This window comes from Lepidochelys olivacea, assembly GCF_965140295.1.
Source record: "Lepidochelys olivacea isolate rLepOli2 genome assembly, chromosome: 1".
Taxonomy (NCBI): domain Eukaryota; kingdom Metazoa; phylum Chordata; order Testudines; family Cheloniidae; genus Lepidochelys; species Lepidochelys olivacea.
The window spans coordinates 18,743,144-18,770,694 of NC_140411.1; the positions used below are offsets into that span (position 1 = coordinate 18,743,144).

The 27,551-nt window shown below is 42.4% G+C and overlaps 1 protein-coding gene across 1 annotated transcript in view; it reads right to left on the reverse strand.

The window, feature by feature from the left end:
• The window catches only part of TENM4 (teneurin transmembrane protein 4), a 2,254,482-nt gene that overhangs the window by 212,023 nt on the left and 2,014,908 nt on the right, over positions 1-27,551 (reverse strand). Inside the window, exon 14 of the mRNA XM_084644861.1 lies at positions 136-306. Within this exon, the coding sequence (XP_084500987.1) occupies positions 136-306 (171 nt within the window). The remainder of the gene's footprint in view (positions 1-135; positions 307-27,551) is intronic.

A 27,551-nucleotide genomic window follows, 5' to 3' on the forward strand; every position in this document is an offset into this window, starting at 1 on the left:
CATGAAAGACTGGAAAAGCACCAGATTATGGTGCTGCAAGAAAGGCGGTATGGGGGTGATGGAGTATGACACTGGATGGCTGGAGTTTAAAGGCAGACACAGAGGACTCACAACATGGAAACACACCAACCATACCTTCACTGGATCCTTTGCCTTTCCTGTCAGGTAACTCTAACCCTGTGCCCCCCGAGGGATATAAGGAGACGTCCGTTGGCACTGGCCAACTGCTGGCTGTGTCTTCCGTGATCTCATACATCTGCCCTTCCATCGGCTGCAGGTGCCAGTTTAGGCCAAACAGGTGCATGGCTGTAGTGAGCAATGAGAAAAGTCATCTTTTTCTGCTGGGGAGAGCTTCATAACTGTAGGGGCACTTGGTAGACTCTCACCCTACTGCTTTATACTAATCACTGCTAAAAAGAAAAGCATGGGATTTATGTTATTGGACAGCCCACACTGGTTCTGCAATACCATCAAGAACATGACAATTTCTTTGGCCTGGGTCCCCTCTCACACTAGTTTCACACTAGTCTAGCACTGTTGACTTTAGTGGAATTGCTCCTGATTTATGCCAGTGTGAGAAGAGAATTGGACCCCAGGTCTCAGAATACACCTGAAGTTGGGATGAAAATTCAGTGAGCAGTTTTAGGGACAACACTTGAGAAGAAATGAATGTTATATTTACTTATGCACCAATAAATCCAGAGAAACTGAGCCTTTGCTGTGCATTGTTGTATTCACAAGCTATTCTCCAGGCCCTTAATAATTTTTTTATTCAGTCCTTATACAGGGAGAGACGGTGGGAATTTTGACTGAGTAAGTGGTTTAGAGGTCTGCCACATATAATTCATTCTGTTATTGTTACGGTCTTAGTTGTATGTGGATTGAGTGCAAATTCATGTGACCGAGCTCTCGCTGGTACAATTCCAGCTTTCTGCTAATCATCCTGGGGGTTTAAAAGTGAGTAACACCAACTGGATTTGCATGAGTCCAGGACTCAGCTTGTTGTAGGTTTCTGGGATTGCACAAGGCCATCCAGTGTATGACTCTGTTCCACAAAATTACAGAAAGGCGAGGAAAGTTAAGGAACATGACAGAACACTTAAAAAGCAAACACGTGTATGGAGAGAGGCATGCTTATGCAATTAGGACACGCCCCCTGAAAACGTGAAGGAAAACAATGTGGCTTCCTGTATCATTCCTTTCTTCCCCAACATAAACATTTCATATTTAATCACCATCCAGTTTACCTTCAGGCACTCAACGGCAAAATGATTCGATATTCAATGCACTTGTAATGACATTTTCCTATTAAGGGAGCAACTCCTATTTCACAAAATAGTTTCTCCAAGAAATATACAGTGATATTAACATCAGAGCTATTTAACATAAACAAAGAGGATGAGAACAGGACATTCTCACTGCCTATAGATATCATTTTATTTATAAAAATATATGCTCAAGTTTGTCAAACATCCCAATAATGAGTGCTGGGTTTATAAAGTCTTTACATTGGAAAGGATCCATTTCAAGTGGATTGAAAAGGCATCTGAACAGCTCTTTTGAAACAAGTAGTTTGGACATACATAGCAAAATTATCATTTTCTTCTATTTCATAATCAAGTAGGACATCTTCTAGCATGAACAGGAGTGTCACACACTAACAGGTAATGGAAGATAACTAAGCTGAGTGAAATTAGGATTCCCACTTTATCATGTAAACAGGGACTGGATTTGTTATCAAAACCCTAATGAATCTATTAAGAAAGAAAAACTCATGTAAACTCCCTATCAGAAAGGACAGACTCAGGGCTGTGTTCAAAACCAGGACATTTTTATGCAGGCACACATGCAACTTTACTAACAGGAAAGCTGCAGATATAGCTGTTGATTCAAACAGGAAACTTAGCACAGACTGGCATGTGGTTTTGATTTAAAGGGGGAACATGCGTTTCTCCAGAAATGCTACATAAGGATACGGTAAAAAAATCAAGGAGCCCAAGTATGGATGACAAGAACTTTCAGAGAGCCTTAGATATCAATCTGCTTATCCATTATGTATTTATGTACTTCCATGGCCCCCACCATCATAGTATCTGAGCACCTCACAATTATTAATGGATTTTATCCTCACAACATTGTATGAGATAGGAAAATATTATCCTCCTTTCATAGATGAGGAATTGAGGCACAGTGTAGATGAAGTGATTTGCCCAAGTTCACAGAGGTCATATGTGGCTGAGTGAGGAACTGAACGGAGATCTAAGTACAAGACTAGTGCTCTCTCCAGCAGACCATCCTTCCTGCCTTATACCATGTGTATTGCCACAGTATTTGAATTCCTACTAATTAAGATACACTTAAGGTTCATTATTTCCTTCTCTCTCGCGGTCCCCCAGTAGGAATTCATTTATTATGGATAATAATTGTGAGAAAGCTAAGCTGAAGAAGTGAGCATTGTTTTGGGCACATTGAAAAGATTATGGAAGCAGAATACCTTGTTCTACAAACATGAGCGACTGACTGGAAGCCAGGAACTGCTGAGGCTTCCTTGCACACTGATTTTGTGTGTGTCCCTGGGCAAGGCAGCTGGTTATTTAATGCCCTATAGACACACAAACTTTAAGGACAGAGGAGACCATCATGATCATCTAGTCTGACCTCCTGCACATTGCAGGCCACAGAACCTCACCCACCCACTCTTTAACAGACCTGCTAAACTCTGGCTGAGTTACTGAGGTCCTCAAATCATGAATTAAAGACTTCAAGTGACAGAGAACGATGTGCCATACAGTAGAATACACTAGGGAGCCTCACTCAAGAGAAGAATCCACCATTTACACTGGTTTAAACCTGAAAGTGACCCATGCCCCATGATGCAGAGGAGGACAAAAATCCCCCAGGGAATGGATCACTTGATGCTTACCTGTTCTGTTCATTCCCTCTGGGGCACCGGGCATTGTCCACTGTCAGAAGACAGAATACTGGGCTGGATGGACCTTTGGTCTTACCCAGTATGGCCATTCTTATATTCTTATGTCTCTGCCAATCTGACCGGGGGAAAATTCCTTCCCAACCCCAACTACTGCAATCCATTAGACCCTGAAAACGTGGGCAAGACCCATGAGCCCGACACCTGGGAAAGAATTCTCTAGTTTCCCCATCTATGAAAGGGAGCTATTAATGTTCATCTGCCTCACATAGATGGTACGAAGCTTAGTTCATGCATGTTCGTTAAGTACGGTACTTTTAGGTCCTTGGCTGGAAAGTCTTTTAGAAATGAAGAGTTATCATAGAGGCCTTTATTAAAAAGTCAGCTTTTGCTATTAGTTAACACAGATTTTCCCTCAAATAAAATAGGAAATATCACCAACCATAAGACTCTACTTGAAACTGACACAGAAAATTTGCGTTTGCTTTAGAAACTGGATCTGATTCAAGTTCTTTCTCATGAAATCATAATATCTCACCATGTGATTATGTGATTATTATTACTATTTTACAAATACCAAAACTTTATGATGTTGGAAGCTGGAGGAAGATTCTGCCTCTCATTTGCTCTCCCATAAAGGCCACCTTCTTGCTGAAATGTCAAGTAATAACAGCAATGGATGTTTTAGGTTTGTAAATCTCAGTGGGATATTTATAACTGTTGATGCACACTGTTGTTTAAATGTTTTGAGAGCAGCACAAAGAAAGGAAATTCAATCTTGTTGTTCACTAAATTGATGCAAAGGCCTTGTGGGTAAAAAACAGGGTAAAGAATAGGGTCTTGAAACCATGGACAACAGACACAATCATACGCTTTGAAATGTTAATGGTTCCTAAACGCAAAGTGAAGCCATAAAAGAAGCTGAGACTCCTGATGTTCTTCGTCTCCAGGTCAATCTGAACCCATGGCTGACATTTTCTCTGGCTTTTTTCTGCTCAGCAAGATGCGAGACGTGGCTCTCACAGTGAACGTTCCATCTTGACAATTTCCCTCTCCCCCCAAATGGGATGTTCAATAAATGCTCTAATACTGAAGGCTCCTGGATATTAAAAGAGCACAGTGCAATTAACAGTCATTAAAATGTACCATTCAGTGCACTAGCATGTAGCTTCCACTGCCTAGGAAGCCAGGTGGCATGTGCTTTTGAGAAGCTTTGGTTACATTTTGCATAGTTAAAAAAACTCTTCTGTTTTTTCTTGGAATTGAAATACTAGTGGGGAGGGGGGAATACAGTGTATGTGCTCACTGGACCAGCTCAACCCCAATGCATAGATCAAGACACACCAGGGAGGCAGATGGCCCATTATGCTTGAGTTTTAAAATGAAATCCTCTACTTTTAAATGAAGTAAGTGCTGGTGAAAGTTGCCTGGATGCTGAAATCCACTGAACAGGTAACAGCACACAGACAGCGGCAGTGCAAGCTTCCTTATCACCATGCCCGCAGCAAGCCTCAACCCTGTTCTGAAGGGATGCCTCTAGGTGGCAAGGAGTTCAGTCTCCATGGCCCTTTCAAGCCTTGGCTACTCTGCTGACTGTGCCAGGAAGAGTGCCAATTAATGCCAAAATGCAGCGGTGATGTGTCTGTGGGCTCGTAGGCACTCATTTAAGAGAGGCCAGTAGCATGAATCTTCAGCTGGTGTCCTTTTATTTCTCATAGTTGAAAAATGCTACCTTTCAAATGAAGTACAATGTTGGTGGAACTGACGATGCTGGCTCATAATTTTTGTTCTATACAATAGCATCCCTTTTCTGCATGGCATTATTCCTATGACATTGCTCTTCTCTATGGCTGTGAGCTTCATTGTCTGTTCTTGTAAAGCCCAAGAAAGTGGTAAAGGGGTTCAAAGTTTGCTTTTAAGAGACACAGTCTTATGGATATGTTTCCATTACGGCCATTGTCTTACGACACAGCAAAACAAAGCAGGCAAAAAATCATGCTCAGCAGAGCAGAACAAAGAGAACCTGGAATAACATTTAAGATAAAAAAAAGACAAAGAAGGATAGCAATTTACAGGGTCAACAAAATGGACATCTCTTGGGAAAGGTTGACGGAGTGAGGGAGTTAGCAGAAAGAGGCAGATGATTGTGATAGATTACAGGGAGAAGACAAGACAAGACATGTTTAGTGAAGCATAAGAGACCCCCAGAAACCACAGAAGTCAGCAGAACAGTGAAAACCACACTGCTGCCCTTTATTAGATTGTTGACTTGCCCAAGCTGGCAAGGTAAGTGTAATAAATAACCAAACCAATCAATTACGATGTCTGAAATTAAGGCCCAATTGCAAGGCTATGGCTGAAGACATCAGCTGCTTTCCATTGTGTTTAAAGGGGGACTTGCAAAATGCATTTACACTATAGGCTCACAAACTCGTGCTACTTCCTGCACTGTTCTCTGAGAGTCAGACCCCTGAAGCCATGCCTCCCCGTTTGGTCATTCCTTACTCAGAGAAAACTCCCACCAAAGCCAATGAATGCATAAAAAAATTACAGCTCTTTCAGGATTTGGCCCTGAATGATTAAAAAAGCGTTTCTCAGAATATACAGAGGATCAATGGGAACAATGAATAAATACTAATAATGATAATAGGAGGCGGAACAGTGGCCTCGATTTTCAAAGGAGTGTAAGAGTGGGAATCCAGTGGGATTTGGATGCCTAATTCCCATAGCCCCCTTGAAAATCCCAGCCATATGCTCTGCATTTGTATTCTGCCTTACATTTCACTTTGCCTGAGCCAAATATATAGGAATGATAGAGTAGGTTAGGTTGGTGGGGGAGTGGCATTATATATGAAAGAAAGCATAGATTCAAAATCTTAAATGAATCCAACTGTACCATCGAATCTCCATGGATAGAAATTCCATGCTTGAATAATAAGAGTAAAGCAGTAGGAATATGCTACTGACCACCTGATCAGGATGGTGACAATGTGAAATGCCTAGAGAGATTAGAGAAGCTGTTAAAACAAAAAACCCAAGAATAATGGAGATTTCAACTATCCCTATATTAACTGGGTACATGTCACCTCAGGACACGATGCAGAGATAAAATTTATGAACACCACAAATGGCTACTTCTTGGAACAGTTAGTTATGCAACCCACAAGAGAAGAGCCAATTCTTGATTTAGTCCTAAGTGGAGCACATACTGTGGGGCCATGCGGGTACCCATAGCAGTGCCGCTGATTTGAAGGTATACATTGTCCCCAAATGTGAAATAGTTATGGGTGAGGACAAAGTCACAAAGTTCAGCCACCAGGTTAGCCGTGACATTATCGGGGATAGTGTTCCTGATGGCTTGTAGTCCATCTTTGTGTGGAATGTTGGTGTAGAGGGCTTCTGCATCCATAGTGGCCAGGATGGTGTTTTCAGGAAGATCACCAATGGACTGTAGTTTCCTCAGAAAGTCAGTGGTGTCTCGAAGATAGCTGGGAGTGCTGGTAGCGTAGGGCCTGAGGAGGGAGTCTACATAGCCAGGAGTCTACAATCCTGCTGTCAGGGTGCCAATGCCTGAGATGGTGACATGCCTGCAAGCTGCAAGGAAACTATTTATAACACCATAATAGAGGCTCAAACTAAATGTATACCCCAAATTAAAAACAAAACAGTAAGTAAAAACAAAACCATGGGGAAAGTGCAGAGTGAAAGAAGCAGTTAGAGACAAAAAGGCATCCTTTAAAAGTTAGAAGTAAAATCCTACTGAGGAAAACAGAAAAGAGCATAAACTCTGGCATGTCAAGTGTAAAAGTATAATTAGGCAGGCCCAAAATGAATTTGAAGAGCCACTAGCAAAAGACAATAAAAACTAACAGCAAAAAAAAAAAAGTATATCAGAAGCAGGTGGCCTACCAATGAGTGGGACAACTGGACGATTGAGGTGCACTCAAGTAAAGAGCACTCAAGGAAGAGAAGGCTTTTGCAAGAAGCTAAATGAAATCTTTGCATCCGTCTTCACAGCTGAGGATGTGAGGGAGATTCCCACATCTGAGCCATTCTTTTTAGGTGGCAAATTTGAGGAACTGTCTCAGATTCTGGGCTCAATAGAAGATGTTTTGGAACAAATTGATGAATTAAACAGTAATAAGTCACCAGGACCAGATAGTATTCACCCAAGAGTTCTAAAGGAACTCAAACATGAAACTGCAGAACTACTAACCTTGATATGTAACCAATCGCTTAAATCAGTCTGTGTACCAGACGACTGGAGGATAGCTAATGTAATGCCATTTAAAAAAAAAAGGCTCCAGAGGCGATCCTGGCTATTACAGGCCAGTAAGCCTAACTGCAGTACCAGGCAAACTGGTTGAAACTATAGTAAAGAAAAGAATCATCGGATACATAGATGAACATGATTTATTTGGGAAGAGTCAACATGGCCTCCGTAAAGAAAAATCATGCCACACCAATCTATTATAATTTTTTGAGAGAGTCAATAAACATGTGGACAAGGGCGATCCACTGGTTATAGTGTATTTGGACTTTCAGAAAGCCTTTGACAAAGGCTCTTAGGCAAAATATGCAGTGTTTGTCAGTCCCAGTGGTGAGTGAGATAATATCTGAACTGAGGAAGAGCTCTGTGTAGCTCGAAAGCTTTTCTCTCTCACAAACAGAAGCTGATCCAATAAAAGATATCACTTCACTCACCTTGTCTCCCTTGAGCAAAGTAGGCAGACAGAGAATAAGAGGGAAGGTCCTCTCAAGGAGGAGTAACTGGTTAAAAAAGAGGAAACAAGCACAGCAATTCCTTTGGCTTCTATGGAGCACCTCTCGGGCTTAATAATAGCTCAGCAAAAGCACATGAGAAAGGAGCATTTTTCGAAAGCTAGTACTCTCTTCCCCCCAGGAGCAGCCCATGGGGAGGGAGTAGAGAAGAACAGGAAGAAAAGGAACAGGAAATCAGGACAAAAACAATGAGTAAAGAGGAAACAGAATGAAGAAACAGAGCAAGAAAGGGAACAAGGGAATATATATACATAAACATACGCACATATATATACATGTATATATACACACACACGCACACATATTGTGACAAAGCTCTGTCCTTGTCTCCACAGGTCCCACGTTTCCTGGTGGATTTTGCTACCCTCAGAGGCTCACTGTGACCCTCCACGTAGCCTTTCTCTCTCTAGAGGCAAGGGTCACAGCTTACTGAGCCATTTCATCATAAGCCAGCAAGGGAGGTGAGGAGACACAACCTTCCCTTGCACAGTCTCTCTTGTCTCCCAGTCTCAGTGATTAATAGGGGAAGGGAGGGGGAAGCCCAGGCCCACCCTCTACCCTGGGCTCCAGCCCAGGGACCCTAATAGTAGCAGCTATGGAAGCTGACTTTTTGGAAATAGGAAACGTACAATTCCCTGGGCCACTTCTCCAAAGCAGCCCCCACTCAATATCTCCTTCACCTTTACCTCAGGGCCTCCTTCCTTGAGCCTGATATGGATTTATACTGCTTAGTTCCTCCAACAGCACGGCTTCCTCCTACAGATCCTGACACGCATGCCTCACTGACTAACTGGGAGGCTTTTAACTAATTCCAGCCAGCCCTTGATTGGCTTCAGGTGTCCCAATCAACCTAGCTATCTCCACTGCTTTCTAGAAGGATCTTAATTGACCCCAGGTGTCTTGATTAACCTGGAGCAACTGCCATTTGGTTACCATGGTACCAGAGATTTGTTTAGCCTGGAGCTAACATACCTGTTCCTCACTAATTTACTGTAGCCATTTGGCCTTGCCCTGTCACTATATAAATACACAGAGAGAGAGAGAGAGAGAGAGAGAGAGAGAGAGAGAGGATGAGACTAGAGAGAGAGGATGAGACTATTAAGAGACGGAACATGTTAGAAAAGAGTAAGGGAGGGAATCAGCAAGAGAAGTGACAGGCAACAGACAGGAAAAAATTTGGGGCTCAAACATGGAATGGGAAGGCTTTTAGAACAATCTCTGTATCCATCCTTCACTCTTCTTCTGTCTTCCATTTCTCTCTCTCCCTCTTCTTCTCCAGAGGTGAACTGGATGTAGCCTCTTCTAATGTACTCCTCAAACTCTCTGGCCTTTGGGCCAAAACATCATGCTGGCCCTTTGTTGCAACTACACCTTTCAAGTCAGAACTGGTATTTTCTTTTAAAGGTCAAATACTCTGGATTCCACCAGTAAATTACTCAGGGCTCATTTTTACTCAAGTAAATGTATTGCTTTCGCTCCTATCTCTGGGATAAACTTGACTGTAATTATCTAAATAACTGTCTCTCTCTACACTGAAATTATATGATTTTTGAAGAAGTGGAAGAATTGACTGCTGCAGAATTAATCATACTTTTCTGACATTCAATGTTGTTATGAAAAGGAGTTTTTCAACGTGAAATAATCACCCAGTTTGTCAATCTTTCAATAAATCATGGAAAAGGCCCATAAGATTAAGGGGAATAAAAGCAGCAAAATAGACATTAAAGGAAGCAAGCAAACAAACACATCTCTCCTGAGTGCTTGTTGACACTTTACTCAGGGGAAATGCTACTTTGCTCTGAGGGGTGTGCTGACAACATGCCAGAAGATCAAGAGCCAAGTGACTCTCATGGCACTGCCTGTATCAGTAGGGAGTAAGGGTGGCAACTGCAAGACTAGGCCCTGTAGAAAATGCAGCACATCATGGCTCCTCACGTTGTTTATATAAAGATAAACGCATGGTGAGGTCAATACCCAGGATGTGATGCCTCCATGTCATTCCAGCACAATACAACACACATGAACATGGCATGGCTTGGCTTTCTGCTCCATACCAGCGACAAAGACAATAACACATCCCTGTATGTTTTGTTCTACCCGGAACTAAACTGAATACAACACAGCACAGGTGTCGACTCCATTGGTGCTCCGGGGATGGAGCACCCACAGAAAAAAATAGTGGGTGCTTAGCACCCACTGGCAGCTCTGAGGATTAACTCCTCTCCCTCCCTCCCAGCACCTCCTGCCTGTCGTGATCAGCTGTTCAGTGGCATGCAGGAGGTGCTGGGGGGAGGAGGGGAGGAGTGAGGACAGGGCACGCTTGGGGGAGGGAGAAGAATGGGGCAGGGGCAGAACGAAAAAGAGGTGGGGTTGGACTTGGAGGAAGGGGTGGAGGGGGAGAGGGGTCTGGGGTGGAGTGGGGGTTGACTCATAAAGATGGCACCTATGCAACACAGGTACCAAATTAAAAATGTGAGCAGCTACTGGGCAGGGATAACCTTAACTTATGCAGGACCAGAAGCAAGAGTTGGGCTCCAAGCTACCGTTTCAACAAGAGATCAGAGCAGAATTTTTGGATCTTCTCTGGAAACATCTCCAGATGTTGTTTTCACAAAACACAACCCACCCCCCAAGAGGTCATTTGCACAGATTGTGACCAAGGAATATATCTGACACACGGGTCACATTTTGACCACTTAACTTTTTTATTTAAACAAGATGTGTCTTTCCTGTGTGTTGCAGCTACACCAGAGACTTCCAAGGTGCAAGTAAGCGGTCTGCAAATAGTAACAATTCCTTCTTAGCAGAATATTTTATATTTTCATTTAGTTGTCAATTGCTCTTGAAAGCAACAACAGAGCTTCCAGATGAAGCACCCTTTGAAAGCTTCAAGGAAGTGACTAGAAAGACATATTATGAAATGAAGTGGTTAAACTCAATGTTTGTTCAACACAAAGAGTCAGCACTTCCTATTCAAGGTCTCCCTAATTACCCCAGGATCAAAGAATTTCAAGTGATTGCCTGTTCATTCGAAGTGCTAATAGATGATCACTGCCCCCACCAGCTTTATAGTGGCACACTCACAGGCTTGTCATTTCCTGCACGGAGGGGCAAGATGCATTTTAAATGCTTAGTATATTTATATTCATTTCCTCAGGAGGCTCTTTTCAAGTGTCAACCTATGAAAAAAAAATAAACGATTTATATGTAAAGGTGTCCTGGCTTATCAAAGAAGCTGTCTGCTTATGTATAAAATATCGTTTCCTCCCTGCACTTGCGCCAATGAGAAAGCAGAAGAGGAAGTCAAAAGATGACCCTCAGCAACATATTGCTGCTGTTAGGCAGCTTCCTGCACTTGTGCAGCTTATTCCAGTCCCACAGATGCTAGTAAATTTGGTGCTATACATGCTCAGGCCTTTCTCAGTAAAATAATATTTCTCCTTCCAGATTCCCTTTATGACAGAGGCCATATTAATATATATATTACTGAGATTTCTTCACCATCAAAGTCAATTATAATATGGTCCCACCATACCTCTAAATGGTGTTTTAATTTGTGTATAGAATATTAGCAATAGAAATTTCCCATTGGAGCATTCACTTCAATTAGAGAAATGAGCACAGACAGGAGGCTTTGCAACTACTAAAATTCTGGGTTAGCCTGTTACACACAATATAATTTTACATATACCGTTTCATTAGGCACCTATAATTGCTGAACCCTAATTGAAGGAATGTGATTCACCAAGTTAAATCAGCTACAGTTCAGCACTTGTTATTTATTATTTGTATTTTGGTAGCATCTATGAGCCCCAGTCACAGTGCAATTACAGCACAAAAAGCTGGTCCCTCTGATCCAGCAAAGGACTTTAAGCACATGTTTAATTTTAACGTCAGTAGTTCCACTGACTTCAACAGAACTACTCTTGTGCTTAAATGAATAAGGACCACATGCTCAATAACTCACATACTGAGCCCTAAAACTCAGTCCTTTCTGCCATAGAATCATAGAAGATCAGGGTTGGAAGGAACCTCAGGAGGTCATCTAGTCCAACCCCCTGCTCAAAGCAGGACCAAACCCCACTAAACCAGCCCAGCCAGGGCTGTGTCAAGTCAGACCTTAAAAATCTCTGAGGATGGAGATTCCACCACCTCCCTAGGTAACCCATTCCAGTGCTTCACCACCCTCCTAGTGAAATAGTTTTCCTAATATCCAATCTAGACCTCCCCCACTGCAACTTGAGATCATTACTTCTTGTTCTGTCATCTGCCACCACTGAGAACAGCTGAACTCCATCCTCTTTGGATCCCCCCTTCAGGTAGTTGAAAGCTGCTATCAAATCCCCCCTCACTCTTCTCTTCTGCAGACTAAATAAGCCCAATTCCCTCAGCCTCTCCTCATAAGTCATGTGTCCCAGCCCCCTAATCATTTTCATTGCCCTTTGCTGGACTCTCTCCAATTTTTCCACATCCTTTCTTTAGTGGGGGGCCTAAAACTGGACACAATACTCCAGATGTGGCCTCACCAGTGCCGAGTAGAGGGGAGTAATCACTTCCCTTGATCTGCTGGCAATGTTTCTACTAATGCAGCCCAATATGCCGTTAGCCTTCTTGGAAACAAGGACACACTGCTGACTCATATCCAGCTTCTCGTCCACTGAAATCCCCAGGTCCTTTTCTGCAGAACTGCCACTTAGCCAGTCGGTCCCCAGCCTGTAGCAGAGCATGGGATTCTTCCATCCTAAATGCAGGACTCTGAACTTGTCCTTGCTGAACCTCATCAGATTTCTTTTGGCCCAATCCTCCAATTTGGCTAGGTCACTCTGGACCCTATCTCTACCCGGCAGCATATCTATCTCTCTCCCCAGTTTAGTGTCAGCCGTGAACTTTCCATCCCATCATCCAGATCATTAATGAAGATGTTGGACAAAAATAGCCCCAGGACCGACCCCTGGGGCATTCCACTTGATACTGGCTGCCAAGTAGACACTGAGCCGTTGATCACTACCCATTGAGCTCAACGATCTAGCTAGCTTTCTATCCACCTTATAGTCCATTCATCCAATCCATACCTTTTTAACTTGCTGGCAAGAATACTGTGGGAGAATGTATCAAAAGCTTTGCTAAAGTCAAGATATATCATGTCCACTGCTTTCCCCATATCCACATCATAGAAGGCAATCAGGTTGGTCAGGCTCGACTTCCCTTGTTGAATCCATGTTGACTGTTTCTGATCACCTTCCTCTCCTTCAAGTGCTTCAAAATGGATTCCTTGAGGACCTCCTCCATGATTTTTCCAGGGACTAAGGTGAGGCTGACTGGTCTGTAGTTCCCCAGATTCTCCTTCTTCCCTTTTTAAAAGATGGGCATTATATTTGCCTTTTTCCAATCATCCTGGACCTCCCTGATTGCCACGAGTTTCAAAGATAATGGCCAATGGCTCAGCAATCACATCAGCCAAGTCCCTCAGAACCCTCAATGCATTAGATCCAGACCCATGGACTTGTGCATGTCCAGCTTTTCTAAATAGTCCTTAACCTGTTCTTTCACCACTGGGGGCTGCTCACCTCCTCCCCATACTGTGCTACCCAGTGCCGCAGTCTGTGAGCTCTGTGAAGACTGAGGTAAAAAAAGCATTGAGTACGTCAGCTTTTTCCATATCATCTGTCACTAGGTTGCCCCCCCCCATTCAATAAGGGTGCCACACTTTTCCTGACCATCTTCTTGTTGCTAACATACCCGTAGAAACCCTTCTTGTTACCCTTCACATCCCTTGCTAGCTGCAACTCCAATTGTGCTTTGGCCTTTCTGCTTACACCTCTGCATGCTTGAACAATATTTTTATACTCCTTCCTAGTCATCTGTCCAAGTTTCTACTTCTTGTAAGCTTCCTTTTTGTATTTAAGCTCACAGAAGATTTCTCTGTTAAGCCAAGCTGGTCGCTTGCCATATTTGCTATTCTTTCTGCACAACGGGATGATTTGTTCCTGTGCCCTCAATAAGGCTTCTTTAAACATATCCAGCTGTCCTGGACTCTTTCCCCCCTCATATTAGCCTCCCAGGGGATCCTGCCCATCGGTTCCCTGAAGGAGTGAAAGTCTACTTTTCTGAAGTCCAAGGTTCATATTCTGCTGCTCTCCTTCCTTCCTTTTGTCAGGATCCTGAACTCGACCATTTCATGGTCACTGCTGCCGCGGTTGCCACCCACTTCTACTTCCCCTACCAATTCTTCCCAGTTTGTGGTCAGCAGGTCCAGAGGACCAAGGCCCCTATTTGGTTCCTCCATCACTTGCACCAGGAAGTTGTCCCCAACACTCTCCAAAAACTTCCTAGATTTTCTGTACACTGATGTATTGCTCTCTCAGCAGATGTCAGGGTGATTGAAGTCCCCCATGAGAACCAGGGCCTGTGATCTGGAAACATCTGTTAGTTGTCCGAAGAAAGGCTCCTGGTCTGGTGGTCTATAGCAGACGCCCACCACGTCATCACCCTTGTTGCTCTCGCCTCTAAACTTAACCCAAAGACTCTCAACAGGCTTTTCTCCAGTTTCATACTAGAGCTCTGAGCAATCATATTGCTCTCTTACATACAGTGCAACTCCTTCACCTTCTCCCCTGCCTGTCCTTCCTGAACAGTTTATACCCATCCATAACAGTGCTCCAGTCTTGTGAGTTACCCCACCAAGTCTCTGTGATTCCAGTCACATCATAGTTCCTTGACTGAGCCAGGACTTCTAATTCTTCCTGCTTGTTTCCCAGGCTTCTTGCGTTCGTTTACAGGCACCTATGATAACTAGCCGATTGCCCTACTTTCTCAATATGAATCAGGAGGCCTCCCCTGTTGCACCCTCTTCCTTGTGTTTCCTCCCAGTATCCCACTTCCCCCCGGCCTTATCATTAAGCACATGGCAGTGAAGGTTTCATTATGTAGATGTTTTAAGGGGGCACTTCATTGTTTTAAGGAGACTTAGGAGATGAAGGTGCACTTTATTTTACCTTCTTATCTCTCTCCAAACAAACTTGAAAAAACAAGCTATTAATGATGAAAGTTAATTTGGGCAGAAAACCCCACTTTCTCTGTACAAAAGCCTGGCAAATGGATATGAATGTACTATCTGGGAAAGCTGATTAAATGGATGACACAGCACAATTAATGACACTGGAATTTCCCCACCTCCCTAGAGACCCTGGGCAGAATCCAACACAGGACACAAGGGAGCTATAAATCTTAAGTGAATGGTACAGCTCAGTGCTAAAAGCTCTCTCAATAACAAAATTTAACACACCTGCTAATTCCAGCCTCAGGACTAATCCAGCGGACAGAAAAAGGCAAAAACTGGTCAAATGCAACCCACAGCATTCTATAATGAGGCCCACAGCCACCTTTTTAGTTAATTACATCCCCAAAACAATGTTAAGAGAATGCAAAGGTTGCAAAGTCATGAATGTAAAAAGTAGGAAATGTCAGAATTAAGGTTGCCTGTGCAACTTTAATTTGGCTCCCTTGTGCATATGTATCATGATAACTGTCTTTAATGACATGATCCCATATTATTTTTCCCACAAGAATCCTGATAGGAGGAGCAATTGCAAGGAAAGCCTGCTCAGCCCCTGCATTTCCAGGTTGGAGCATACTCAGGCACTCTGTGGAGATGCCACATGTGCAGTCCATTCATAAATGGAGCATGTTTAGTTGCTTTGTGGCAATGGTGCACGCACAGTCTGATCAGCATCAGGAGTTGTGAGGGGATGGAGCATGCTAACTGCAGGTGGAATCCTCCAAGATTTTAGCTACCAGACTCGAACAAGTCTCTACTGACTATGTGTGAACTGAGATTTTTCAGAGGCTTATTATTTTGCCAAATTTGGGCCAGTTTTCAGGGAGATGGCGAAAGGCTCATTGCTACCTGTACCACTTACAAGCAGGTGTGACTTACGGACATCTAGGGTATGTCTACATTGCAGCTGGAAGAGAGCCTCCCAGCCTAAGCAGAGAGTCTCATGCTAGTTCAGGCCAACCTAGCATAGTAAAAACAGCACTGTGGACATTGCAGCTGTGGTGGAGACTGGGGCTAGCCACGCAAGCTCAGATACAAGGCGTCAGGTGAGCTCAAGAGCCTTAGCTGCTGCCTGAACTGCCATGTCCACACTGCTATTTTTAACACACTAGCCACAGCTAAGCTACTGTGAGCCTGTCTACCCAGGCTTAGAGCCTCACTCCCAGGTATAGTGTAGACATACTGTTATACACCTGATTCCACTGCCGTGAACCTTATGTCATTATCTACACCTGTGAAGGGTGGGTGTAAAATGGTAGCAAATCAGAATGGCTGCATTTCACACAGGTGAATGACTATTCCAGCTTAAATAATTATGTTTGAGGCCATCTGGGCTACCCATTTGATCCCATCTACTCTGCAACATAACTGTGCAGAGGAACCAGTTACAATGGGGATGTCCTGGGATGAGGTCCATGCTGGCCTTCTCCACACTAGCCTCGTTTCCTCATTACTAATACTGGTTCAGCTCCCTGAGTGTTAGCAGTGAAATGAGCACTAGATAAATAAAGTGTTGATTCAATTTTTTACCGCTGGTAATCTAACACTGCTTATGTGTTTTACTTGGCAGTAAAATGTCAGGAGCCACATAAAGACTTTTCTACACTACCATGCCAGGCGTATTTCTCTAATATTTCCAGCCATTGCTAACAATGGTTCTGCTGCACCTTCTGGTAGAAGCAGTGTAAGCAATAGTGGGAAATTTTTGAGACATAACCTTAGTATGGGGCAAGTGCATTATTCCTCCTGGCACTCTTTTAAAATAAATAAATAAATAAATAAATAAAGTAAGTGTCCCTTTACACTGGATATTGGAACCATCCATGCTACAACTGTCTGAGGTGGAGTATGCACCCTGCTCCAGCTGTATTATGTACTACCATGTTTGAAACATGTTTCCATGCATTGTTCCCACCCTCTCTTTAGATTGGGTTGTAGTTAGCATGTTTCTGATCACAATGTGGGTGGGCTCTAGTACAGGGCACAACAAAGTCAAGCAAAGAGGTATGTCAGAAAGGCTGGTAATTGGGGGAGGGGCTGTTAATTTTTAACTTGAAGACCATGGGCCGTTCCCAAAATAAATCAGTTCTGCTACCCAATCATTCAGGGTCAGATTCTGCTATCCTTAGGTTGCCTCATGCCTTACTGCACAAGCCTTTCAATAAAGTAGAACTGTGTTTGTTAGTTGCCGCAGGTCACCCCACCCTGGGTCCATACATTAGTTCTGGTCAACTCTCATGCCCCTGTTCAGCAGCTATCCCTTACCCTCTTCCTGGAGCTGGGGTTATGGTTCAAATGATCACTCTCTCAAAACAGGAATCCCCTATTCTCCTCCTACTTCAAACAGTCACTTTGTGTCTCCTTAAGGCAGGAACCACAGCCCTCCTCATGGAGCTAGTAACTAAGACAGTTATTACCTCTATTCCTAGGCCAGGAGTTCCCACCTCTCCTCCTTGGATCTAGGCTGTAATTTTGCCAACTGTAGGGCCTTTGCCAGCTGTAGGACCTCAGCCTGCTTCTCTTTCAGGTGGCTCTTTTCCTCCAATTAGTCCTCATGCTCAGAGGGTTCAACAGGCAGTCTTCTCCTGCTACGAAGGAGGGGGTAGCATATATGCTGGTTCTTTAAAGCTCATCTCAATTGGTTGGGTGAGATGGGAGTATTGCCCTGCCCCCTCTGCAAGGCTCCTGGCCTCACGCACTTAAAGATCAGTGGTGGGATTTCCTCCTCAAACACCACTTATTCGTGGGATCGCTTCCTCTCTCTACCAATATCTTCTGTGTCCTGGTATTTACATCAGATCTTTCAAAAATTTAAAGTGTCATGCCACTTTCCAGGGGTGGGCTGACTTCAAAGCACTATACTACCCATCACAAAGCCCAAAAGAAATTTATACCAAACCCTGCACATAAGGTTTTGAAGATATTTTCTAATTTATAGTAGAAAAGGAAGGCAGCGGGGGGGATGGGGGAAGAGATAATCACTGAACTCTAATTCAGGAGTATTTTTCAGTGTCACTGACATCCTTATCTGAGCCTATTATTATGACTAGTTACCCCCGCACCAATGCATAGTGTTTAAAAACAGTGAAAGAAAATCCATTATGGGAAATGTTTCTTTATCTCTCTTCTTAACTGTAATTAAATTACATTATACCCCAGTAATTAGTATGAAATAAAAACACAGACTTGAAGAGAACTCCTTCCAGGAGACATTAAGACCTGTAACATTTGTTCCTCTTCAGCGTTCGTGTGCAAAGGTCAGTCTGAGCTGTGAAATGAAGAGTACGCCGGCACCTCTGTGTCACTTGTCATAAAGGCTGTGGCAACACTTGCAGTGTCAAATGTGTATTTTTCGGGGGGGGAAGGTAGTACAACTATAAAAACTCACTACAAGTAAACTTTACTGACCAAATCTGAGAGTCCATTTCCTTTCTTTTACTACAAGAGGAGGAAATTACATTCAGGTAACCCCTTTTATTAAACAATCCTAAACCCAGGGGTGGATTAAGCATGCAAAGGGCTGACTTTCATGTCGTGACACTGATATGTAGTTACATCGACTTTTAAGGCCTAAAAAGACCATCATGATCATCTAGTATGATGGCCTGCACATTGCAGGCCACAGAACCTCACCCACCCGCTCCTGTAGTACAGCCATAAACTCTGGCTGAGTTTCACAATGCCATGGGGCAAATACCAAACTCAGTGGGATCTTTATGGATGTGTAGCCCAGGTCTTGATCAGCCAGAGACTTGACTGTTTTGAGCTATTTCTAAACAGAAGCCATTCTCTCTACTATGTCTATGCACAGAATTTCTTTCTGCCTGTATAACAGGGGCAGGGGGTGGAGGGAGGGGTGGCATTTTCACATCTTTGTGTTATGTAGGTATATATTTTCTAATTCGATCATTAGCAATGGGTCTCTCTGTTATAGCTAAGAATTAGCAAGGGCCCATTGCATTCACAAAAATAATTGCTTGCACACACACATACTCATTAAGCAAAAACAAGTCATTTCACAAGGCTCTAGCTACTGCTGCTATTGGGACAAATTGTGATCTCTGTTATATTGGTGAAAACTGCACTATGCATGGTTTTTCACTCTCTAAGTGTGATGAGAGCCTCATAATGATGTCATGTGTCATAATAATAAAAAGCTACAGAGGCTAAACATAGAAAACCCTTTTGCCATTCTCTACTACCTGGTCTGGGCTAACTAAACCCTACTCCGCTTCAAAATGCTCGGGCTGTCTGCAGACACAGGGTCTGATTCTCCACTGCCTTGCACCTTGACTAGTCATTTACACATGTATGGATTGAGTTTAAAATGCTATGAAATGAGAATCATCCATGCACTCACATTGTTGGCAGCATTTTGCATTCACTTTGCTAAGGTATAAATGACGACACAAAGGGCAAGGCTGCGGAGAAGCAGGTCCATTGTTTTTTAACTGTATCATCTGAATTCTGAGCAGGTCCTGAAAAACGAGTGGCAGTAATAATATGGGAAAGAGCACTTACAGTGGTCGTCTTAATCTGGCTCCCATAAATTAGCCTTCTTACATTTGTTTTTAGAAGACTGATGAAAAATACCACTCTGAACCGCCTCCTCCTATCTTCTGCAATCAACTATGTGCTTTTTAAAACAGGTCATCGATCAAGAGCCAGATTCAGACCTGATGTAAGTAGTTGCAAATCCATGTTGTTGCAACAGTTTATGCAGGGTCTGAATTTGGCCAGAAACATAGATGCTTCCTCTAAAGCATGGAGGCAGTAGCTTTTAGGTCTGTCATGAGATGACAAAGTTGCTAAGTAGGACTTTTACAGATACTATGTTGATGAGGGCCATATAATAAGTAAATAAACAGACGGATTGATCAGAAGTCTAAATGCTTGAGACAGAGGTAGTATGTTAATTAATCAGGAGGTAGCTGAAAGTTGATTTTAAAATGGCTGCTGTGTCATGCATGGGAAACTAGACCAGCACCCTACAGTCCCAATACTGGGGAATGGCAAAGGTGATTTAGTGCCATCTTTTCCCCCAAGACACCAAGTGCATCTGATCAAGCTGGAGGATCTGGACCATATTCTTATTATATTAAAACTGTAGAGTGTCTCTCTTTCACATAAACCTGGTATTGACCTGATTACGTTCAATATGAGCAAGCAGAGGATAGTCCCTAACACTATCATATGTATCTGGTGTTTCAAAAGGACTAATTTCCCAAAGCTGCAGAAAATTATGAGCAAAATTGATTGGGCGGAAAAATTTAGACCCAAAAATATGAATGAAAATTGAGAGTTCTTTAAGAAGAGTTTATTAAATGGTCAAAAAGCCACAATTCTCCAATCAAGAAACAAGACAACTTTGGCTAAAAGCCCATCCTGGCTCAGTGGCAAAGTGAAAGCAGAAATTAGAAATAAAAAAAATTGAAAAAAGGGGGAAATAGTTACAAATAAACAAAAATCAGAAGTTATGACAAGCAGAAAATTGATAAGGGAAGTTAAAGATAGTAAAGGAAAAATCCATGGCTGGCTGGGCTAAGGACAATAAGGAGCTTTTTTAGTATACTAGGAACAAAAGAAATACTACTAATAGAATAGACCACTATTAGATGTAGAAGGTACAATTGTTAATAATTATTTAGAAAAGGCAAAAGTATTCTATAAATATTTCTATTCTGTATTTGAAAACAAGCAGGATGATGCACTCATATCACATGAGGATGAAAAAGTACTTTTCAGTCTATTAATAACTAAAGAGGATGTTATACAAGTTCTACTGGGAACAGACCTTTTTAAATCAGCAGTACCGGATAGATTTGGTTGTGACTTGATTATAGTGTATAAGTACCTTTGAGAGGAGAAAACACTGGGTGCTAAAGTGCTCTTTAATCTAGCTGAGAAAGGCATACCAAGAACCAATGGCTGGAAGCTAAAGCCAGACAAATGTAAATTAGAAATTCAGCACACGTTTTTAACAGTGAGGGTGATTAACCACTGGACCAAGCTACTGGGGAAGTGATGGATTCTCCATCTCTTGATATCTTCAAATCAAGGCTGGATGTCTTCCTGGGAGATATGCTTTAGTCAAACACAACTTATTGGACTCAATACGGGGGTAACTGGGTGAAATTCTATGGTCTATGATATACAGGAGATCAGACTAGTTTATGTAATGGTTCCTTGTGGCCTTAAATTCTGTGAAAAGCCCATTGTAGATGGGTCCATTGAAGAAGATGGGAGTCCTTCCACTGATTTCAGTAAGCACTGGATCAGGCTCAATGAGATGTGCTTAATCAGCATTCTTCCCAATGTACTTCTGAAGGACAGTTGACTGTTTCTGCAAGTAGGAATTCAATGACCTGGTTTCAGAACTTGCTGCCCTTGCATATTACACCTCCATTTTCAGAGTGTGTTTTATAAAATGTATTGCTTTTTAGTATCTGGTAAGCAGTTCAACATGCTCGCATGAAGAGTCCCACAAAAATGTGACCACATGAACACTGTCAGTTTCCAGTGCAATGATTTGGGAACGTATGTGGCTTTCATGAACATGGAAAAAGCCAAGATTTTATCCTTTTAAAACTCTGGAATCTGAGCTATAAAATGAGCATGCATTATAATTATGAAAGTTCAAAGCACTTTTTAGGTTTTATACTTGGAGCCATTTGGCTTCTTGGACAACACTTCCATTTTTAGATTAATTTTAAAATATTTTTATATTATTTGTTGTGTTGAGCTGCTGCTAAAACAGAAGATAACGTCTATTTCTTTTTAAGCCATATTTTCTGACAAAGAGAGATTTTTTCTTTTAACAGTTTACATACAACCATATAGTTCCATGACTCCAACGCTGTTAATGTCAGGTTACAGACATTGGTTAGGGCTGAAATAAAGTGAACCATCTATACCAGTGTGACTACATTTAGTTCCCCAACACCCATCTGAATAAACTGAACTCCACAAAAGTAGCTCAAAAGTCAGATCTTGTATCTTTAATACCTTTATTTTAAAGCTGCTGTTCTCCAACTGGTTTTTGAATTTTATAATTCTTGACGTCTGATTTGTCTGATTTATTCTTTTATGTAGAGACTGTCCAGTTTGGCCAATGTACATGGCAGAGGGGCATTGCTGGCACATGATGGCATATATCACATTGGTGGATGTGCAGGTGAACGAGCCTCTGATGGTGTGGCTGATGTGATTAGGCCCTATCATGGTGTCCCTTGAATAGCTATGTGGACACAGTTGGCAACGGGCTTTGTTGCAAGGATAGGTTCCTTGGTTAGTGTTTTTGTTGTGTGTTGTGTGGTTGCTGGTGAGTATTTGCTTCAGGCTGGGGGGCTGTCTCTAAGCAAGGACTGGCCTGTCTCCCAAGATCTGTGAGAGAGTGATGGGTCATCCTTCAGGATAGGTTGGCCAGTCTCTACATAAAAGAATAAATGGACACAAATCAGATGTCAAGAATTATAACATTCAAAAACCAGTCGGAGAACACTTCAATCTCTCTGGTCACTCGATTAAGGGCCTAAAAGTGGCAATTCTTCAATAAAAAAACTTCAAAAACAGACTCCAATGAGAGACCGCTGAATTGGAATTAATTTGCAAACTGGATACAATTAATTTAGGCTTGAATAAAGACTGGGAGTGGATGTGTAATTACACAAAGTAAAACTATTTCCCCTTGTTTATTTCCCCTCCTACTGTTCTTGTAAAGTGCTAGAAATGGCCCACCTTGATTATCACTACAAAAGGTCCCCCCCCCCCGGCCCCGCGCTCTCCTGCTGGTAATAGCTCACCTTTCCTGATCACTCTTGTTACAGTCTGTATGGTAACACCCATTGTTTCATGCTCTCTGTGTATATAAAATCTCCCCACTATATTTTCCACTGAATGCATCCGATGAAGTGAGCTGCAGCTCACGAAAGCTTATGCTCTAATAAATTTGTGAGTTTCTAAGGTGCCACAAGTCCTCCTTTTCCTTTTTACTAAAGCACCAGCAAAGGAAGATAAAGTGTGAAGGGAATGACTGACAAGGACTTGCCCTGGCAAATTTTTGTCCTTTGCTTGTTTCTTCTCCCTAATGATTGCTGCCTTTCTTACAAGTACAGTCCTAAAGTGCAGCCTCCTCTGCGCTCTCTGAGATAGTGATGTACTGATCTGCACTTTAGAGAGCCTTATGTATTTTACATAACTTTAGGGGGAAGCTGATAAAGTGACTTAAACATTAAATGCCTTGCATAATGACAGAGCAGCAGCCGTGTTAGAGTGTATCCGCAAGAAGAAAAGGAGGACTTGTGGCACCTTAGAGACTAACCAATTTATTTGAGCATAAGCTTTCGTGAGCTACAGCTCACTTCATCGGGTACATTCAGTGGATCCGCCGTAGCTCACGACCTGCCACAAGTCTTCCTTTTCTTTAAAAATTAAAGTGATTCACCCTAGAACTGCCCAGTGAAAACATCCATTGCCAGATCCCTGCAGGCAGCTTGCTCTTGCTCAGTTCTACTCAACTTGTATCTTGTACACATTACACATAGCAGCTGCCTTAAGTGTTATTCCTTAATAAGAGCGGAGTATGAAGGTGGCTAGCCCACAGGAAGAAAGGGCTCAGAGTTTCCCCACCATCCTTACTGTAGGACAAAAAACATAAGGGGTTCCTCTAAATTGTCTTGATAAAGCATTTTTCAAGGGTCAGTCAATAGCTCCATTTTGATGGCATCTTTCCATTTAGTTGGAGTTCTTTTCATGCCTCTGGTTCCCAGAGGTAATTCACATGGGTAAAATGTGAATCTCAGGGGTGAGATTATCAACAAGATCACTTAACACCAGACTGAAGGGTCAGCATCCAGTTGATATATTATGCTTTCAGTCAGACCACTTTCCAGAATCAGAACAGTTTTTGTTTGTAGACTTTCCTAGGGCCCAATCCAGATCCTGCTGCAATCTATGGGGACTTTGCCATTGATTTTTATGGGACCAGACAGCATGGGTCGGATACTCTGGACTGATTTCAATCTCAGTTGCACCAGTTTTACTGTAAATGAAGCTGATCCTGTTTAATACTGGTGTATGTCAGAGAAGAAGCAGGCCATCATTCTCATACTGATAATACAGGAGGTTATGAATTACAATACTTTTAAAAAAAGGATGCATCCGATGAAGTGAGCTGTAGCTCACGAAAGCTTATGCTCAAATAAATTTCTTAGTCTCGAAGGTGCCACAAGTACTGCTTTTCTTTTTGTGAATACAGACTAACACGGCTGCTATTCTGAAATACTTTTAAAAATATCTATTGTCATTTGTCTCTGGGAGGTGCTCAGATGATTTGGTGATGGGCACCTGTATAAAAAACTGAAAAGACAGACAGAAAACACATTTAATTTAGACTGTAAGCTCTTTGATGCAGTGACTGTCATTCATTTTATGTCTGTACAACTTTTAGCACAATGGGGCCCAACCTGATTGTGCTCTTTAGGCACTATAAGTAGGCTTGGCAGAATTCAATCAATGTTTTTTATAACTTCAATGGATAATATTGTTGTTTATTTATAAGCATTTTTTAGATTTAAAATTTCACAATTGTGCAAAACTATGGATTTTAAGCATTTTTAACCATTATTTTTAACTATTTAAATTTTCATATTTGCAGGAAATTTGGGGGAGGGGTGGGAGAAGAGCCCACAAAAAGACAACTATTTAATGACAGTAGATGCTGAGATTCAAGAGTTAAAGCTTTCTAAACTGTTAAAACAAAATCATCAACATCGCACGTCAAAATACACAGAGTAAGTATCCTTAAATAACAAATCATATCTTTTTTTACTATTCATTTGCTAATCCATTTATAAACAAGCTTAATTCCAAAGTTTAAATCACTGGATTCTGACTCTAATAAGTTTTCAAGCAGCATTTTTCTCACTTGGTTTATCTGTAGATTTCTATTATTATCAATGAAAATATTTTTTCAATGTGTGTGTACAATAAAGTCAACATTTACTGCAATTTACCAATAAAAATCTAATCTAGGTCTAAATATAGGTGTTATACCATAATAGTGGGTGAATAATAATAATACTTGCTCTTTTATTGCACCTTTCACCACTAGGTCTCAGTGTTTTGCACATATTCATTCATTAAGTCTCACACTACCCATGAAATAATTTCAGGACACAAATGTAAATTGAATTGTGATGCCAAGTCCCCTGCTCTAAAAAACAGATCACAATGTATAAAGGCTTTGCCAGAAAGGATCCTTTGGTGTGTTGTTTGTGTCTTTCTTAGCTGAGATTAGATGGAAATAAGGAATGGAAAGGGTCCTGTAAATTAAAAGAAGACAAACAAAACCCTTAATCCTGGATTAGGAAAGAAAAGTGAAAAAAGAAAATGAAGGAAATGTATTGGTAGGGCAAAATATTGGCCTATATTTTAGGGTGAGTGAAAGAAAGCCTTAATATCTCAGTATAAACATAGGCTAAATAAAGCCAGCACAAGCTGAAGAATGAAGCATTAGTGACTTTCCTATTGATCTCAGGCGGTGCCCAGACACCATGGTAATTGCTGCCTCAGAAATGCATAGCTAGATACTTAGAAACTTCGGAACGCTGAGTTGAACTAGAGTTAGTACACAGTGTCAAAGGATCAAAGATAAACGGAGCCCAAGCTAGCTTTTGGGACAATCTTTAAACAACAGAAAGAAAGCTGCTTTATAAACACATCACACTGCTGGAACCGTTTTACTGTTGAAGCCTTTTGCAGGTCGTGAGCAATGCAGCTCTAAGTGAAAAAGTGGCTTGTAAGGAGTTTAAATAAATGGAGAGCTGAAATAGCAGAGAGAGATCTGACTCCAATCAAATGAGTGGCTGTTTTGGCTCTGTAATACATTTTCCATCCGTATCTTTAATTTGAATCAAATGCACATCTCTTTTGCTGTTTGTGAAATGCAACCGCAGCACATGCTTAAAATGCAGGAAAATAGCAAGTGCTTTACTACATCAAATTATACATCCATCTGGCTTGGTAACTGGATCAGGAAGATACTTCTTCTGTTTCAGATGAAAGCAACTACTCTTCATCCCTAATTCACTTAGAAGCCAATACCATTCCTAGTATCTAGCCAAGCAGCTGGTGGACATGAGAGAGCTGGATAATCTAACAAGTCTTTTCCATTTCTAATGCCTATGATCTCTATGGGGACAGAATTCTTCCTCCCAAGATGTGGACTGATAGCAAAGCTTCTCCACAGAGCTGTCCCAGAAACCCTTGTTCCTACCACATATTAGGGTTGCCAACCCTCCTGGATTGGCTGGGAGTCTACCACAATTGGCCTCGATCTCCAGGGGGCTATTGAAAGCAATCCAGGAGATTTTAATAGGCTGCTAAAAGTCTGGTGGGTGGTGCAGCGGGGCTAAGGCAGGCTCCCTACCTGCCCTGGCTCCGCGCAGCTCCTGGAAGCGGACAGCATGTCTGGCTCCTAGGTGCAGGGATGGCCAGGAGGTCTCCATGCACTGCCTCCGCCTCAAGCACTGCTTCTGCAGCGCTCATTGGCCAGGGAACCCCTTGGCCCCAGCCTGGAGCCCCTTCCTGCAACCCCAACCTGCTCATCCCCAGCCCCACCTCCTACCACACCCCAACCCCGTGCCCCAGACCAGAATGCCCTCCCACACCCTGAACACCTCATTTCTGGACCACCCTGGAGCCCACATCCCCAGCTGGAACCCTCACCCCCTCCCGCACCCCAATCCCGTGTCCTAGCCTGCTGAAAGTGAGTGAAAGTGGGGAGAGCGAGCTACGGAGGGAGGGGGGATGGAGTGAGCAGGGGCGGGGTCTTGGAGGAAGGGCAGACAGGGGCATGGCCTCAGGGAAGGCAGCGGGACAAGGGTGTGCAGGTTTGTGCAATTAGGAAGTTGGCAATCCTACCACATATGCGGACTCAATGGGCAGCATATCTGCACAGCAGGAGATCCATCTACTCCACCCTGCCCCTAAAAGTCTCTAGATATGGAGCTCTTACAGAGCAGTGCCCTGTGGCTTGTGGGGTCCCCAAATTCTATTCAGTTACTGCACAGTGGAACCAGACTTGTTCCAGTGCAAGCAAAGCCCTCCAAGCCTGCAGAAAAAGAGGCAGGATTTGGAGTTTGGCCACTTGTACCTTTTTGTACATGGGAGAAAAAAATTCCTTCCTGACTCCCCCAACCAGCTACACAGTTTAATACTCTGGAGCACAGGATTTGGTCATCCTTGTTACTGCCATACCTTGTATAACTGAAAATAGTACAAACTCTCCCCAAATGAAAATTTCTGTTAAAATTACAGCCACAACATGTATTTCCATGACCTCCAGGAACAGCAAATTTGCAGATTAGTTACAGGCTGCCTAACGAAGTCTTTCCTTTTAGTGGCTCTGATTTCACTGCTCTAGCAGTTTTCATGTTGCAGCCTTGACCTAATACAGTTTTCTCTTTGGTGTATGCACCTTACAAGACCAGCCTCTGATGTGTCTTCAGGATTTGTCTATAAGGCTCTTCCTTTGCATTAGCTGTCAGTGCATGCAGTGCACTGCTATTGGTGTGCATTGTTGCAATTGACTTAGTGTAGTCTCAATGAATATTTGAAAAGATAGTAGAAAGTGAATTTAAAGCTGGTTAATTCCAATGAAAAATAGCCTCTGATGCTTAATAGGTTTTTTTCTATTTTGTTTGCCATTATCTCTGAAAACCAGTGATTCAATCCTGCAAAAGCTTCAGCTAGATCACAATGTTTACACATGGTGCCAGTCAT